Source organism: Thamnophis sirtalis, unplaced genomic scaffold (genome assembly GCF_051295495.1).
Source record: "Thamnophis sirtalis isolate CommonGarterSnake01/CBP01778 unplaced genomic scaffold, rThaSir2_p1.2 scaffold_4, whole genome shotgun sequence".
NCBI classification, from domain to species: Eukaryota; Metazoa; Chordata; class Lepidosauria; order Squamata; family Natricidae; genus Thamnophis; species Thamnophis sirtalis.
The window spans coordinates 53,896,519-53,913,820 of record NW_028261384.1 but is presented as its reverse complement, the minus strand read 5'-3'; the positions used below and the strand labels follow the sequence as shown (position 1 = coordinate 53,913,820).

The window sequence follows — 17,302 nt, the reverse complement described above, 5'->3', positions numbered from 1 at the left end:
TTAATTAAGCTATATGCAGAAAAAAATAACTTATATGGTTAAGTTAAAGCAGAGTATTGACAAATTTCATGAATAACTGCATTCAAAGAGGACTGGGGAGCTGATTGGTATTTTGCTTTGTTTCTTTGAAATTTGAGGTTTCTAAAGCAGAAGCATATTGTTAATCCAGAATTAATTCAAGTTATGCTGCATAACTCTGAAATGTTTCTTGAGATTACCACAAATTCCAAAACTTTTTTCTCTGTATCACACAAGCTTAGAATTTAACAATCTATATGCAAAATTGGGACCCCCCCCCACTTATTTGCACAAGGACATCTGTGCAATCTATTCAATACATGGCGGTACTGTATATGAGTTCTATATTTCATGATGTTCTTCAGGGAATGAAATCTGTTTTTATACAATGTAGTGGACATAGAATAAGAATCTTACCTGACACCAATGGTAAACATGTCAAGAATATGTTTTCCTTGCAACCAACCAACTAACATAATTATTCCTATAAAAATAAACAGAATTTATAAGCATCAATCCTTGTCCTGATATTAATACCCTTTCCCACAATTTGTACCAAACATTTACAATAAATAACTTAACTGATTCCTTACCAATTATACCAAAGGAATACAAGGAAAGCTGCTTCCCTAGTAGATCCATGCTTCTTTGTAAAGGTGTCTTTGGTGCCTTTATTTAAAAAAAAATATGTCAGACTGATATTATTAAACTCACTGATTTGCTGAATTTGCAGAGTTGTTTCATTCACTGAAATCATGCTAAAATTAAAGGATTAAACTGTTTTAAAGAATTCCTGAGAAAAGCCTTACACCTGAGAAATATGAAAGAAAAAAATAAATAAATTATAAATGTAAATTATAAATCTTAAAGTATCTAAATTCAGGCTAATATCCACTACAAATTTTGTACAATGTTTGAACTCATTTCTGTACATCTGCATACAAAGATATAAACAATTTTAAGAGTATTGAAATTAGTCTGGCATGCAAGTTTGAAATTATTTGGGGGAAAACATTTCCGCATATTTAGAACAAGTAGAGTGCAAATTATGACCTCAATTGGGACTGGAACTTCCATCAGTAAGCCGAATCACCATGTGACCAGTTTCAGTAGACCCAGCTGTGGTCCTTAGGCCAAGACAGTGATGTTATTAGGCAAGGATCTCACGCTTCTTCTGCCCTGCTGTGCTTGTTTTCACTTCAATTTCCCTCATCCTATCTTCTCCCAACTCTGCCTTTTTGTGTCTCCTGCACGCCTGCTTCTCCCTGTCACTGCTGCATCCCACTGCCCACAGTTGCTATTTTCTTCCTCTTGCTGGTAAAGGAGGATCCAGGTGCTAGGCAGGGCAACTCTGTAGTGCACACAGTAAGAATGGGGAGAGACAATAGTTGTTTCCTGGGCAAAAGTGGAGGCTCTTTGGGATGCATTGTTGGAATAGATTTGGAAGAAAGGGAAGGACTATAGGCTTCCAGAGTGCAATGCATGCATCCCATAGCTACACTCTTACCCAGCACCCAGATCTTGAACCACCAGTAGAAGAAAGATGGTAAAGATCAGCCACCATTAGTGGGAGATATGGTAGCAGGGGCAGCAGAGGTAAGTGGTGGAGTGTGTGGCTACCCAAAAGAGCAAAGATAGGGGGAAAACAGATGGAGGAGGAGGTGAAGTGGCCCTGCAGTCATAAGTGTGGGTTTTTGATGATGTGACTGCAAGGGCACTGCAATTGCCATAACTTCAGGCATGAGTTGTAAATCCTTTTATTCAATAAAATTCTAACAGTCTCTGGATGAATAGTTATAAATGGATAACTAGTCAGTTTATATTAGTTAGGATTTACATTAATATTATTTATGAAATGTTACTTACTTCTTCTGCTTGCATCATTTTGAAAACCTCACCAAATTCAGAGTTTTCACCAGTTCCAATAACTATCCCCTACAAAACAGAAGCAAAAAGATTAAATTGTTTAAAATTGTTCTATTCAGGAAGTTTAATTTTTTGAAAAAAATACAAATGAAAACTCAAGGATTCTGAACAGTTAAAACAGAACTAATTTGTGTTCACTAAACCTCCAAATATGTTCTTAGAAATACAAAATGTATGCTACAAAATGTAATCAATGTTGGTCTAGTCTAGTACTCTGCAAGAATCCCAGCAATAAAAAGGGAGTAAGTGACTCCACAGAATCTGACATATAGAGATCCATTTAACTTCTTAGTTGCATTGATTTAAACATTATTCATTATATAAATATATATTTCAATTGCTATGACTCCATCTTAATTAAAATAAATATATTTAACACAAAGTTGTGAACAATTTATTTTTAAATACTTTCAATAAATTACAAACAGGCAACTGAAAGTATTCATAATATATTTTCCAGCACACAAAGTAAAGAAAAATATTTAAAAATACATATTTTATCTCTGATCTATCTTTTTAGAATTAGTTTAATAACCTTTGAAGAAAATTACCTTGGCTTTTCCACATCGAACTAGTGTTCCCATAAAAGCAATGTTGCTTCTTGAAGTGAGATCTCCATTCATAGCAGCTGGTTGGGGAGAAGTGCATTTAGAACATGGAGTTGTCTCACCTGTCAAACTCGATTCGTCAATAGAGAGATCAATTGCCTTTGAGAACAAACAGATAAAATTAAAAAGTTATATTATGCATTCTACTTTTTTTAAATGGTAAAGGCTGTATTCAACAGTTTGAAACAACTGTTCTATTAGGGATGGAGCATGTTAAGCAAAATGGAGATTTTACTTGAAGTCCTTTCATTTGAAGGAGAAACTGGAAGCGCCGCAACGGGAACAATTGGGAAATAGCAGAGCTCTGACAGGCTCCATGAAAACCCAACCAGACACTTGCTGCCAGGGACCTTCTGCTCAGAACCATTCTGGAGGAACAGGTGAAAAAAGAAAAAAATATCTCGACGACCAAGAAGAAACTGGCAGTTCCTCGAAAGATCTGAGATAAAGTTCTTAAACTGACAACGGAAGCGGCGGCAGTCACACCAATGGCCGCTTCAAAGTTGGGAGAGCCGGACCAAGCTATTTTGAGCAGGAGCAGTGCTGGAACAAAGTGTTGGACCTGGCTGAAAGAGTGATCAATGCAAAGTAAAGAAATTTTACATTTGGATTTTAAAAAAGAGATCCAGAGCGGAAATTAGCGGTTATTTGGCAGACGGGGGATTTAACAGAGGAAAAAAGAAAACAGAAAGCTCTAAAAGACTTTTATTCCAAAATTTGGACTTAGAAACATCAAAAATAATAAAAGAACTCAGGGGGGGAAATCCTTTCTTTCTACCTTTTTATTTTTTGTGGAATAAATACAGCTTTTGGCAGCTTTTGACAGCTAGAACACATTGCTTACAGTGGAGAAGGAGGCATCTATTAGTGAGAAAAGGATACTACAAGACTCAATAGAAAATAACAGAGGAAAGTACAGCTGTAACCTGATCTTGACTGTAGCAAGATAAAGATACTTTGAAGCGATGTGAAATAACAAGGAGGACTTGTTTTTGCAACAGTGTTGTAGATTGGACTTACTGTTTCGGTGGAAGAGAAAAAGCAAATAAAAGTGAAATTGGACTTTAGAAATTGGAAATAAGAAAAGAAAAAAGAAAGAACGTTGGTCCTTACCTGAACGTTTCTTTTCTGCAGTGAAGGTGGGAGGGGCTACAGCTGGGTTTAGTCACAGCCTGATTGGTCCAGAGACTGAGAGAATTTTCCTAAAGATACCATCCTTCCCTATTGGCTCCCAGTTTCCCTGAGGTCGATGGAGAAGCTGTAATCTTATGTAAGGCAAAACAATTGAAGACATATGTACACATACCCCACAACCGCCCCTCACTGGTCTAACTGAACTTACTAGGGTGGGATGTAGCCCTTCCTGCCTTCACTGCAGAAAAGAAACATTCGGGTAAGGACCAATTTTTCCTGCAGTTTGGTGGGAGGGGCTACAGCTGGGACATACCCAAGCTAAGTCCCAGGGTGGGATGAAGATCCCGGGAGAGGGGAGGTAGCCACCTGTTGAAGAACTCAATGCCCAAAGGACGCGTCCACCGAGGTGAAACGGTCCAAACGATAGTGGCAGATAAAGGGTGTCGGGGAGGCCCAGGTGGCCGTCTTGCAAATGTCCTCCAGGGGAGCCCTAGTGGCCCACACGGCCGTGGTAGCAGCACTTTGGGTGGAATGGGCCGTAATCTCTTGGGGAGGAGTCCTCCCTGAGGTTAAATATGCCTCACTAATGGCCTGTCTCAACCATCTACCAATGGTGGAAGACAAAACTCTAGCACCCATTGTGCTGGGCTAAAAGGATAAAAAGAGAGCCTCTAACCGGCGGAAGGAGGATGTGCGTCTAAGGTATATGTGCAAGGCGCAGCGCACATCCAGCCAGTGCCACAGGTGTTCCCTCTTGTGTGAAGGAGAGGGGCAGAAGTTAGGGAGTATGATTTCCTGCGACCTATGGAACAGGGAGTTGACCTTCGGGATGAAGGTTGGATCTAATCTAATTCTGTGGAATTGGCAAAGGTTGTCCTTAGACGACAATGCTCCCAACTCCGATATGCGTCGAGCCGAGGTAATGGCGACAAGGAAGACTACCTTCAAGGTGCAGAATCTGAGGTAAACTGTCCGAAGTGATTCGAAGGGGGGCCGTGAGGGCCCTGAGCATGGTAGGGAAGTCCCACGTTAGGAAACGATGGATAGGAGAGGAACGACGTTTGCTGACCCTCTGAGGAACCAACCATCCCCTGCCAGGTCGGAGGAGAGGGAAGCCACCTGCCTACGTAGGGTGTTATGGGAGAGACCCAGATCCAGGCCGTGCTGAAGGAACTCAAGGACATGGGCCACTGAGGTGTGGGCCGGGGAGAGATTGAATCTCTCGTACCAAGAGGCAAACACCAACCACGTGGAATTATATATCCGTGTGGTCGATGGTTGCCTGGCTGCTTCAATGTTTGAGATAAACTTCGCTGAGAGATGTGCCTCCCTCAGGAGGCACCGCTCTAGTGCCAGGTGGTCAGTTGGAGCCACTGGGGCTCCAGATGGAAGAGATCCCCTGGCACAGGGCGATCTCCTGAGGAATCCTCCACGGGGGAGAGATGGACAGCTGAAACCAAGGCCACCTCGACCAATATGGGGCTACCAGGATGATGTGTGCCCTCTCTATCATTACCTTCCTCAGGATCCCCTGGATCTGAGGGAGAGGGGGAAAGGCAAAAAGAGGCCCAGAGGCCATGGACTTCTGAGTGCGTCTGCTCCTTCCACATTGCATGCTGGGAAGCGAAAGAAGAATTGTGGTAGTTGGGCATTGGTCGGGCTCGCGAACAAGTTCACCAACAGGTAGCCGAAGCGGTGGCAAATCTTGTGAAAGAGCCCTGGAAGCAGCTGCCACTCGCCGTGATCGACTGTCGCCCGACTCAGACACTCGGCCTGATGATTGGCAATGCTCGAAATGTGATCTGACATTATTGAGGCCAAGTTCTTCTCTGCCTAGAGTCCAAGTTTCTGAGCCTCCAGCCAGAGACACTTGGAGTGAGTCTCCCCTTGGTGGTTTATGTGCACCTTCATAGCTACATTATCCATCAAGAGGAGGACATGTTGGTTGGCAATCAAGTTTCAAAATTGCAAGAGTGCAAGGTATGCTGCTTTCAGCTCCAGCCAGTTGATATTGTGGCGAAGGTCCTATTTCGACCAACGACTCTGCGCCAGTCTTGATTCCATCAAGGCCCCCCAGCCGTAGAGGCTCGCGTCCATGGTGACAGTAATGCAATCCGGTTCCCAAATGCCGGAACTGTGAAGCAGGGCCAGAGATATCCACCCCCTCAGGGACCAGCAGAGATCCAGAGGCAGTCCGATCAGGCGCAAGTTGTTCATGCGATGACATTGATAGGGGATGAGCAGCCATTGAAGTGTCTGAGAGTGGAGACGCACCCAGGGGACTATCCCTATGCACAACACCATCTTGCCCAGGAGGCGAGCCAAGGTCAGGATGGAAACTGACCGACTTGCATAGACATGGCGTGCCAAGCATTGGAGACTCTTGAGACGATCCGGAGAGAGCCAAACAAGTCCTGCTATAGAGTTCCTATGTGTTGGATTCTTGTCGAGGGAGAAAGATGACTTTTGGTGAAGTTGACGGAAAACCCTAGGGAGTGAAGAGTTTGAATGGTCAGTTTCAGGTCGTGGACAGCCTACGTGCCGGATTAGGCCAGGAGGAGCACATAGTCCAGATAACAATGGAGTCTCACCGGATAGGAACGCAGGTGAGCTACGAGAGCTGCTAGAACCTTTGTGAACATGCACGGGGCAGAGGCTAGACCAAACGGGAGCACCCTGTATTGGAAGTGACATCCCTTGTGGGAGAATCGGAGGAATCTGTGATGGGCTGGCAGTATGGGGATGTGTAGGTATGCTTCCGTTAAGTCTATTGAGGCCATGAAGTCGCCCCACCGAATCCCCAGGAAGATAGACCTGAGGGAGGCCATCTTGAAGCGCCTGTAGACCTGGTAGGAGTTCAGGTGCTTCAGATCCAGTATTGCCCTCCATCCCCCTGAGTCTCCTTGAGAGTGGGCGGCATACAAATTAAATAAATAATAATAATAAGCTCTTCGGGACCACGAAGAGGTTGGAGTACAGGCCTAGCCCATACTCCCTCCTTGGAACAGGTTCCACCGCCCTGATATCTATCAGATGTTGAATGGCTAGGGTCATGAGGCGGCGGCGTTCCAAATCCCGAGATGGGGAGAAGGTTCTGAAGAGCATCAGGGGAAGGGAGAGAAATTCCAACCGGAAGCTGTACTTGATGGTGGACCTGACCTAAGCATCTGACATTATCTGATCCCACTGATCCGTGAAGGATCCTGGCAGCCGCCTATGAGTTGACTCAAGTTGGAGTAATTTCCTTCTGTGGAAATGGCGGCCGCCCCCCCTCAAAAGGGCTGCTTGGATTGTCCCTGAAATCTACTCCTATCCTGGTAGAATAATCGATGGCTCTGCCTGTCATACTGTAGGGGGCATAGCGCTGCTGCCAGAAGTTGGATTCGGGAAGCTGGTACAAAGAAGGTCTCCTGTAAGAAGAAGAAGGAGAGTCCTGCTTCTTAGAATTAGAAGGGAGAACCTTTTCCTTGTCCTTGTTCTCCACAAGGATTGGGTCAAGAGATTCCCCGAATAGATTAGGACCGGTGAAAGGAGCTGCAACCAACCCCCATTTGGACTTGTTGTCCATCTGCTAGTTGCGAAGCCACAAGAGTTGTCTAGACATGACTGACAGCGCCCTGGATGCAAACTTGGTGGAGTCTAGGATGGCATCTGCAGAGAATTGTGTGGCCATGATAATTTTAGCCAGGTCCTGATGGACACGTTCATCTTGGATCAGGATGCGATCCTGCAGCTGGCGAAGCCACATGATGGTGGTTCGGTTAAAATAGGAAGCTGTGGCCGCTGATTTGATTGCCCAGGCGCAGGCAATAAATTTTTTGCGTAAGGTGAGCTCCGCTCATTTATCCTCGGGCTTCAATTTATCTGCCACGTCACTGGAAATGACGGTGGAGGCATTGGCCAGGAGTGCAATGGGGGGGATCTACAGTTGGCAATTGAAGGACCTTGGAAATGGCCTGCTCCATAATATAGAAGCAGCGGTCATTGCTCCCAGGGTTGGGCAAAGAGGACGGTCGAGCCCACTGACTCTGGACCACCTCCAGAAATAGAGGAGGGGCTGGAACCACCTCCTTATCTGTATTGGGATTGATAAACATAGCTATATTAGGGTCCCTGTGTTGAGAAACTGGCAAGGCCCCAGTGCCAATCTGAGTAGTCTTCTTGGCCTTGTGCAAGAGGGGCTTGAAGGCCAGTGGTATAAAGAGGCCTGAAAAAGCCTGGGTGTCTGAAGGAATAGAATCTTCATCATCTGAGAAGCCTAATTATGGATGAATGCCCTCCCCCAGTGCTGAGGCCTCACTGACCATCGATGGAGAATGTGCCCTAGGCTGACCCTGGCCCCAGGACGAAGGAGACCTTTGATGTCCATTGTAAGAATGAGATCTAGATGCCCTTTGTGAGGAACGGTCCCTTTGGTATAATCCTGAGGCAATGCCTCTAGAGATGGCAGAGGAGATGAATCTCCTGATGCTTTCAGGCAAGAGATCCAAATCCTCCAGATCCTCCTCTGAGGGTCACATGGGAACTGGACCCTTGGGAGCTAGATGAGAGGGAGGTAGTTAATCCCCAGATCTCCTTTCCGAAGGCTCGCCACTCCCATCCCTAAATGATCTAGGGGAGATGGGGGGGAATGTCTGCAAGGTCTAGCCGGGGAAACGGAGGGAAAGGAAGGCTAAAGCCCCTAGGAGGAGAGGGAGAGAACTGAGGAATGGGAGACCTGGATCTGTCTGGAGATGTGGGCCTAACAGGGTGAGATTGTTTCTCAACTCTGGCCACTCGTTTCTTCAAGGTCTTTTGTCTTCTAAGTTCATCCCACACTGTAGCTCTGGAGGGGCGCTGATCTGCAGATGGCTTAGAAGCCGCTGCCCTGGTGCGCAGCCTGTCCTAGCCTTCCTCTCTCCCATCATCAATGCTCCCTTCAGGGCCATGTGCTGATCTGGTACTTGTAGAGGCCATGCCTCACTCACATGTCTGAATCTCATGGAGAGTCAAATAGGAGTCTCCCAGCCTCGATATCTGGCTTCAATATGCCAGCCTCGATGTGTGGCCGTGTGCAGATCTTGGTTTTATACACACACACACACACACACACATATATATATATAATATATATGTGTGTGTGTGTGTGTGTGTGTGTGTATACGTACGTGTGTGTATATATGTATATATATTTCTGCCACCGCCACAAGGTCGCTCCAAAATGGCCACCGCGCCTCGTGATGAATCAAAATGGCGGCCACCCAGTTAAATGGCTCTAAGGCAATGGCCTCCCGGCGAGCCCAGGCTGTTTGTCCACTCTTTGATTGTCCTCGCTGCAGGGACTTCCGAACCACAGGAAAGCTGCAAGTCTTTAGGCTGCAGTTTTTTTAAAACGTTCCGAGGCTAGGACGACGCAACAAAATTTTCTCAGTCGCGGCAAGGTTATTAAGACTGCGGCGGGCTATATGCGAGGCAATCCCAGCAGCACGGATCGCAATTGCAGGTGCGGCCCCTGCAATCCTACCTGACACCAATAGTTCACCCTGGGGCCTCTGGGAGTCTCAGCTGCGCTGGGAGCCCGTCACCCTTGCACACCCAGGAGTTGGGCAAAGCCTCCTCAGGCCCAGAGGCAAGGACCAGGAAGCCCTGCCTCCTTATGAGACTGACTAGCAGACTCGATGGCCAGCAGTCCGATAATTTAAGAATTTAGAATACCCAATTAATCGAATTAATATAATAAATATCAATACCTCAAGGATCCTAAACCAGTGCTTCTACTGAGACTGAGAGGAAACTGGGAGTCAATAGGGAAGTATGGTGTCTTTAAGAAAATTCCCTCAGTCTCTGGACCAATCAGGCTGTGACTAAACCCAGCTGTAGCCCCTCCCGCCGAGCTGCAGGAAAAGTTTAAGTAAATGAGATATAACAGAAAAAGTTTAAACAATTTATTAAATTAATTAAGCAGACAATATGGAATTTAGGATGTATAATGAATTACTTGATATGTTAAAAAATGTGCATAAAATGCTAATTGGGGAAAAAAACAGTGGAAAGTCAGAGGGAACTCCTAGAACAAGGAGGAGGAGAAAGGGAGAAAGAAAAGGGACTGAATGAAAAACAAGAAGATACCATAGAAGAAAAAGAGATTGAAAAAGAAAAATACTTACATGATTGTACTGGGATTTACAGTTATATACCAAAAAGAGACAAGGGGGAAGTGGCACCCAAGAAGGGAAAGTTAAATAGCAAAGGTGGGATTAATGGGGAAAAATTGGGGAGAGATACTAAAACAACAGAATTAAAAAGGAGAAAAAAGATTGGAAATAAAAAATATAGTAATTTCAACAAAAAGCAAAAGCTAGGAAAATAGGTGGAGAGAAGAGAATATAAGAGAGGTGAAGTTCCTGAGAGACTAAGAGAAAATGGTTGAAAAGACGAAAGAAGGAAAAGGATTTACTAGTGGAATAGAAGGAAATTTGGTAAATATAGCCAATGGTGGAAAAATATGGAATGAAAATAAGATGAGTGAAATATAAAATGAAAATATGATGTAAAATGAACTATGCATCATAGAAGATATAAAGGGGGGAAACCCGGACAACACTTTGTTTATAAAAGAAATTAAAATATGTAACAATTTTTTTAAAAAAAACCTTCGTTTAAAAAAAAAAGTCCTTTTGTTTGGAGTGCCCAATGTTGTATTTATATTACATGTTCCAGGGTAACTTACTTTAGGTTTCATCTCCTTGACTTTATATTATTAACAAATCATACAACAACATAGAAACAACAGAAAAACAACATGTATAATCAGAATTCAGGTAACACATTACTTTGGGAAACAAATCCTATCTTTGAAAGTTTTTCACTTTCATTTTTTCACTTAGAAATACATAATAATGCTGATGGAAATTCACAATGAGTTAGCTCTTTAAGATGACTGAATAAAATTAAAACTACCTAGTTGGACTTCTTGGACTGATAGTGAAATCTTTACAAACATTCTGACTTGAAATATAAATTGTATCTTTTGAAAATAATCAATAATTAACTCATCTAAACATCCTAAATTAAACCTTAGATAAGTGTCATCACTGTTCCCCAATTATTTACAAGTATAATCACATCTGATATTTCCAGGGTCGCTTAAAATTACTAGATGAAAATGTAATAGAATTGGATTATCAATAGTCACAAAAGAAGCATAAGCTAGCTCCTACAATAGTAGGATTTACACTTTTACTTCATATAACATTATAGCATTCAGCTGTTAAAATTGGCTTATGAATACACATTGTTAGAAATTTAAAGAGAAGTCAGTTCTATTATTTACTAAGTCATTGATTTCTTACCTCAAATAAGCGCAAATCTGCAGGAACTCTATCACCCACTGATAGGCAAACAGTATCTCCAGGAACTAAGTCTCTTGCAAGTGTATGTTCTACCTTTCCTTCTCGAACACTGGAGAGACATAAATAGATAAAAAGTTAACAGAATATATCTATGATGGCGAACCTATGGCATGCAGGTGGCACGCAGAGCCCTCTTTGTGGGCACACGTGCTGTCTCAGCTGCTCTTCTGGTTTCTGGTGCGCGCATGTGCACCAGCCAGCTTGTCTTCACACATGCCAAAGCACTAGAAACCTGAAAAACAGCTGGCTGGCGCATGTGTGTGCCGGCCAACTGGTTGTGCTTTTGGCACTCTGGCACACGCGAAGACCAGCTGGCCAGCATGCGCATGCCGGAAATCCAAGATCATGCGCACCGGCCACCTGGTGATCGTGTTTACAGTGCTCTGCCGCACACATGCAGGGTATGATTCCAGTTGGGGCACTCAGTGCCAAAAAGATTAACCATCACTAGAATATATTATTCCTTCACATTTATTTTAAGAATTAAAAAGACATTTAAATTTAACAGCTAATAAGACCACAATGTACATTATTCCAATCCTGATGCTATTTTAAAAAGTCCTAAAGACCTCTAGAGTAGATGGGAATGACCTTAGAAAACAGGGGAAAGAGCCACAGACTAGCCAATTATATGAAAGGTATTGCAATCTACAGAAGTAGTGACGATGTGGGAAGCATTTTAGATTAGAACCCCACTAGTGTGAGTCGAAGGAAAGGAGGGAAAAAATACTTTCGATTGCCAAGATTTTGAAGATGTAACTTTACAGTAGGGATAGATAGTGTATCAATTTGCTTCTTCACTGGACTACTTCAAAGGACTAATAACACATGACTATTTTCCAAAGCTTTGGGTTAAAGCAATGGTTCCCAACTTTTTTTTGGCCATGCCCCACCTAAGCATCTCTAAAATTCTGATGCCCCCGGTGACATATAATTCTTACTTTACTCAAAAAGTGAACTCTACTCACATAGAGGAAGCCTAAAAGGCCATTAACTTGGTTTAAACAAGGTTTAAATTGTCCTAATTAAAAATCAAATTGCCCTCCTGTAGGGCGTGGGCCCCACATTGGGAACCACTGGGTTACAGTGATTGGAATATGTCAGATACATTTGCGTGTATAGATGTTGTTGACCCGATTTATCATTTTGTTCTTCCCCCCTCTTTTTTAAAAAAGATTTCTACTTATGTTGCATTTTCTATCTTGTTTAGTTTTATATAAACTATCCAGTCTCAGTTTGGGGTTATGCAATGCCTACATCTAATAAATTAAAACAAAATTCAAGTTATAATCTTTGACTGGCCTTTGTGTGTACTTCAGGATAAAATTTGTTTGATTTGCTATACTTAACATCATCCCTTTCAGATGTTATTTGTTCCATTTCAAGTAGAAATTGAGATTGAAGTTTATAAATATGAACAAAAATCAAAATCCCAACTATTTTTTCTCCTTTATTAAAATTCCTTTGAAATTTGTATCATGAATGTACAATATAAAAAAGATGTGTTTTTTGCACATGATTTTTTCACATCTATAATTAGCCAGATTTTTTAATGAATTCTATTGTACAGAATTAAAACCATGGTCAGGTGCCATCTTATGGAATCTCTATAAAAATATAATTGTAGAGAGGGTTGGATTAAAAACAGGTTTATGTGGACTCATACAAATTGATGGAACTTAAGGCATGCATGTCGGAATACAGGTGAGTGTAATTTAATAGCCACAAAATCTAGCAATTGTTTATACATAAATGATACGAACCTTAAAAATATTATATATTTGAAAGATTGCACTTTTTATTTATAGAATTATGAACTATTTCTCTGCTCATAAGCATTTCTTCAACAACTAGATTCCCCCTTCAAAAGCCAATTATCATCTGGTGGCTCAAAAGTGTCTGTATTCACTATTCTTTCAAGGGCACAAGTACATAAAAATCAGTCATTTAAAGAACCACTGTTCATAATTTATTTTCAAAGAATATTTCATACTATTCTTCACTGTAATCTTCAAATAGTATTACATTTTACAATTAAATTGAAATCATCAAAATAATTACTGCTAAACAGGTCAATTCAAATAAATCACAGCTATTTTGCAAAATATGAAATTAGATTTGTATCTTCAGACATGTCACATACATCTAAAACCAGAATGTTAATTCTTACCAGTGACATCCTGGAGGTACAAGTTTACTCAATTCTTCAAGAGATTTTTCAGAACGATATTCCTGCAAATACAAAGCATGAAATTAGAGACCAGACTTCGATATATGCACAAGATTTGTGAATGTCTGTACTTCTGTAGTTTATCTAGTATTTTCCACATGTGCAAAATTATTAACGGATTTTCCCCCCAAGAGCTAGTATTACATTTTCAGCACAAAACTTAATTTTGTAGTGGATCGTCCCAGGTCAGCCTAATCATAGGATAGCATGTGACTTTTTTATGGCAGCTGGATGCCTTCTTTGGAGCAAGTGACTTACACTGATTTCTCCAGTCCAGAAAGCTCTTCCACAATTTGGGTAAAGAGGTCAGTAGAATGCATCACTGAATGCTATTACTGCTTCCAAAAGATCAGTCATGATTAATTTTAATTACTTGACAAGAACTATGGTCATTGTTAGCATTCCATGGCATAATCAAGAAATGAAAAGTTTCGTGTAGCACTAGTATCCTGTGTAGCTTCTTATACAGTGGATATTACTACAACCTATATTACATGTCTATTAGCAAAAGTGGTATCTGTTGATTACCAAGTGTTGATAAACATCATACTACATTTGCATCAACTATGGAAATAAAAAGATGCTGCATAGAAAACTGCTATAGGATGAATTTCTCATGGAAAAAAAAAGAATGACCCTAAGCTCTGAGGATTAGTCTTCCAATTCCCAAATATGCTCATTGTTAAATTTTATTATCCAATTTGGGGCTAGAATGGAACCCCTGAGAATCCAAACTATATTTTTCAGTTTTAATTAGAACATACTTTTTAATGCTGTTATAACTTTGAACGATCATTAAATGAACTGCTGTAAGTCGAGGACTACCTGTATATGTATGTATGTCTCTGTCTCTGTATGTATGTGTATATGTATGTATGTGTATATGTATATGTGCATGTATGTATGTATGTGTATATGTATATGTGCATGTATGTATGTATGATCCATGTATATGAGTGATTCAGATTTACATCAATAATCTGAACCAAAAAAGTATATCAATATTTTCCCAATTGTGAGACAACATATTTATCAATAGATTGCAAAAGGAAATTCTTCTTTGTGAGACATTTCTTTACTTCAGCAAGCAAAATATTATTACAGGATCAGTAAATTTAGTCCCTCCTTTCCTGTATTCTCTACTAGATATATATTTCAATATATATATTTATATTTTGAATCAGAGATATAAACACATTAAAGGGAAGGAAAATAGGAAAAGAATCAACCTACAAATAAACTGTTAAATGTTTTAATTGCCATAACAATTGTAAATACATAGCAAATAATGACTGGAAAGAAGCAAACGAGAAATTCTTACCTGAACGAAGGCAACTGTAACAACAATAAGTATTGCCTGTATGAAAGATGATAAATGCTACTTATAATATATATTTTAGCATCTAAGTAAATATGCACATTACTGTATTTTTCCAAGTATGACGCACCTTTTCCCCTTTAAAAAAAGGCTGAAAATCTGGCTGTGTCTTATACACTGAATACAGAATTTTTTGCCTCCTGAAACCCCATCCCTTCACCAAAATGGCTGTGCATACCCTTTAGGAAGCTTTTAGAGCTCCTGAGGGTTGGGGAATGCAGAAATGAGCAAAAATGGCCCATTTTTTGCTCAATTTTACCCCCTCCCAACCCCCAGGAGCACTCTATAAGCTTCCTAAAGGATATACATGCCCTTTTTTTAATGAAAAACAGGCTGTTTTTGCTCGCTTTTGCCCCACCCCCTACCCCAGTCTCCCTAAAGGCTATTCATGGCTTTTGGGGGGAGGGAAACGGGTCCATTTTTGCGAAAAACAGGCCGTTTGGGGGAGGTTTGCAGAGTGCAAAAAACCTTTTTTTTAAAATTTTCCTCTTCAAAACCTTGCTGTGTCTTATATTCCAGTGTGTCTTATACTCCAAAAAGCATGGTAAATACTATCCAGAAGATATTAGAAACCAAATTTAAAAAGCAGGCAACTTCAGTTACAATTTCAGTTAGTATCCCATTATTACTGAATCAAGTGAAAAAATTAATTATATTGTCATTATGTAAAAGAACAAAAAACGTAATGAATTAATTCTGGGATCTTTTAGATTACATCATCATTCACATGATATATTTTTTTGGTTAAGTCTCTTAGACTTATCACCATTTCAGATATATTTGAGTTTTCTCCAATATGTCTAATAGTATTTCTACACAAAAGACAAAGTTGGGGACATGTCATTAATGGATGTATACTTTGAAAACCAAAAACATTTTCCATGATTTTATTGTTTGCCAATATCCGGACGAAGATTTGTTTTCTTATCTAGTATCATTCAAAGGGGGGGGGGATGAAAAACATGCAAATTTTCTCCTTTTATACCACCTATTTCTTAAACTTACATGCTGTAATTTAGTAAGATTTGAATTCCAAACATTGCTACTATGCAAAACAATCATACATGAAGCATTCCATGATGATTCCTGATAATCTGTTGAGACTGAAAACTCTTGGTCCAGGCATAGGCAGAAGTATTAAGGGAGAGGCAAAATAAGTAAAAGTTGGTATCTACTCATACCAACTAAGAGAAGGAAGGGAAATGAAGGTTATAAGAAGACGAGAAAGGCTGTTTGGATAGCTCTGCCAATCTCCTTAGCTTTAGTTATATCATAACAAATTCTCTTTAGGCTTCTTTTTTAATCTTTCCTTACTTGCTGCTAAAATCTTTGGGTAGGCAGAAAAAGAAAAGTTCTGAGAAAAGTGGAAGGTGGGGTAAACACATAAATTGGAAACTACATATATGAAGCCATGGTAAGGAAGGCAGAAGGCAGGACTGGAAATATTTGACCCCAATGGGCCAGTTCAATATGCTGCACTTATAAAGACATCAGCAACAGTGGCTAATGGAAAATAGTGTACAGATAGTCCTCAAGTTGAGAATGTAATGGAGGCTATAGGGGACTCGAGGATAGCTTCGGTGATGAAAAAGAAGGCTTCCGGCTGCCTTTCTTGCTGTCAAAGTGCTTGTGAATTGTGTCCCTGTAGGCTTCAGCAGCCCTTTACAAAAAGCCTTTGCCAGTAGAAACAGATCTTTGGAGGGAGTCTCTGTTCCTACTAGCAAAGGCTTTTTGCAAAGTGCTGCCAAAGCCTACAGGGACACAATCTTCCTGCAGGCTTCAGCAAGGAAACTGCAAACAAAGGGAAGGCATGAAGGACCAAAGCCTTTCCTCCGTTTGCAAATGTCCAGGCCTCATTTCTCAGAGGTCACATGAGATCAATAGCACATGGTCTCGTGCTACATTACACCTCTGTTCTGTATGAATGCACCTAAAACCTGAAGCAATGAAGTAGGCAAAGAAACCACGATAAAGAGATCTTCGCAACTTGAGTCTCCACAGGCAGAAAGCCTGTGAAGACTTGGCAGGGGAAGTGAATAGGCAGGGTGAATGTTGCAGAGCCATTGCGGTCATTCATAAGGGCAAACAATTGCCATGATGCTACAATATTTGTAATTTCGGGACTTGTTCGTAAATGCTAGGAGGTGCTTATTACGTAACTCTGAACATTCTCTAAGGGAACACTCCGGGGATTACCTGTCTGCCAAAATGCAGCAGGCAATCAGGCTAATACAGTCAATGCAGAAGAGAAGGGGAAATATAGCTAAAATACATAAGCCTTGCCTACCCCATAAGTTCTAGAATTGATTTAAACGATATTCAAATATTATTTCCATTTTAACAGGTGTGTAAGTTAACAGTATCTTAGTATCTTAGAGAATCAGTTAAATTTTTGGGGGAAAAAGTAAGAGAACAAGAACAACATGACCAACAATATGAACTACTGTATAGCTCCATACAATCAATATATCACTGATCAAAGGAAGAATATAGTTACATGAGAAGAAATGTAGATGCACAGAGAATTGTATCTCTTTAATTTTCAAGACCTTACAATGAGAACAATATACAAATATTTTTAATATATTTAAGTAATAGTCAATGATTTGCAATTTTT

General features: G+C 40.9%; 1 protein-coding gene across 6 annotated transcripts in view; it reads right to left on the bottom strand.

Annotated features, from left to right (window-relative positions):
- Positions 1 to 17,302, bottom strand: part of ATP2C1 (ATPase secretory pathway Ca2+ transporting 1) — a 92,521-nt gene that overhangs the window by 53,501 nt on the left and 21,718 nt on the right. For all 6 annotated transcript variants that reach the window (XM_087712941.1, XM_087712938.1, XM_087712939.1 and 3 more), the window contains 7 exons: positions 14,629 to 14,664; positions 13,248 to 13,309; positions 11,018 to 11,126; positions 2,496 to 2,651; positions 1,885 to 1,953; positions 612 to 687; positions 436 to 502 (listed from right to left, as the gene is read on the bottom strand). In XM_087712941.1, coding sequence (XP_087569067.1) covers positions 436 to 502; positions 612 to 687; positions 1,885 to 1,953; positions 2,496 to 2,651; positions 11,018 to 11,126; positions 13,248 to 13,309; positions 14,629 to 14,664 — 575 coding nt within the window. The remainder of the gene's footprint in view (positions 1 to 435; positions 503 to 611; positions 688 to 1,884; positions 1,954 to 2,495; positions 2,652 to 11,017; positions 11,127 to 13,247; positions 13,310 to 14,628; positions 14,665 to 17,302) is intronic.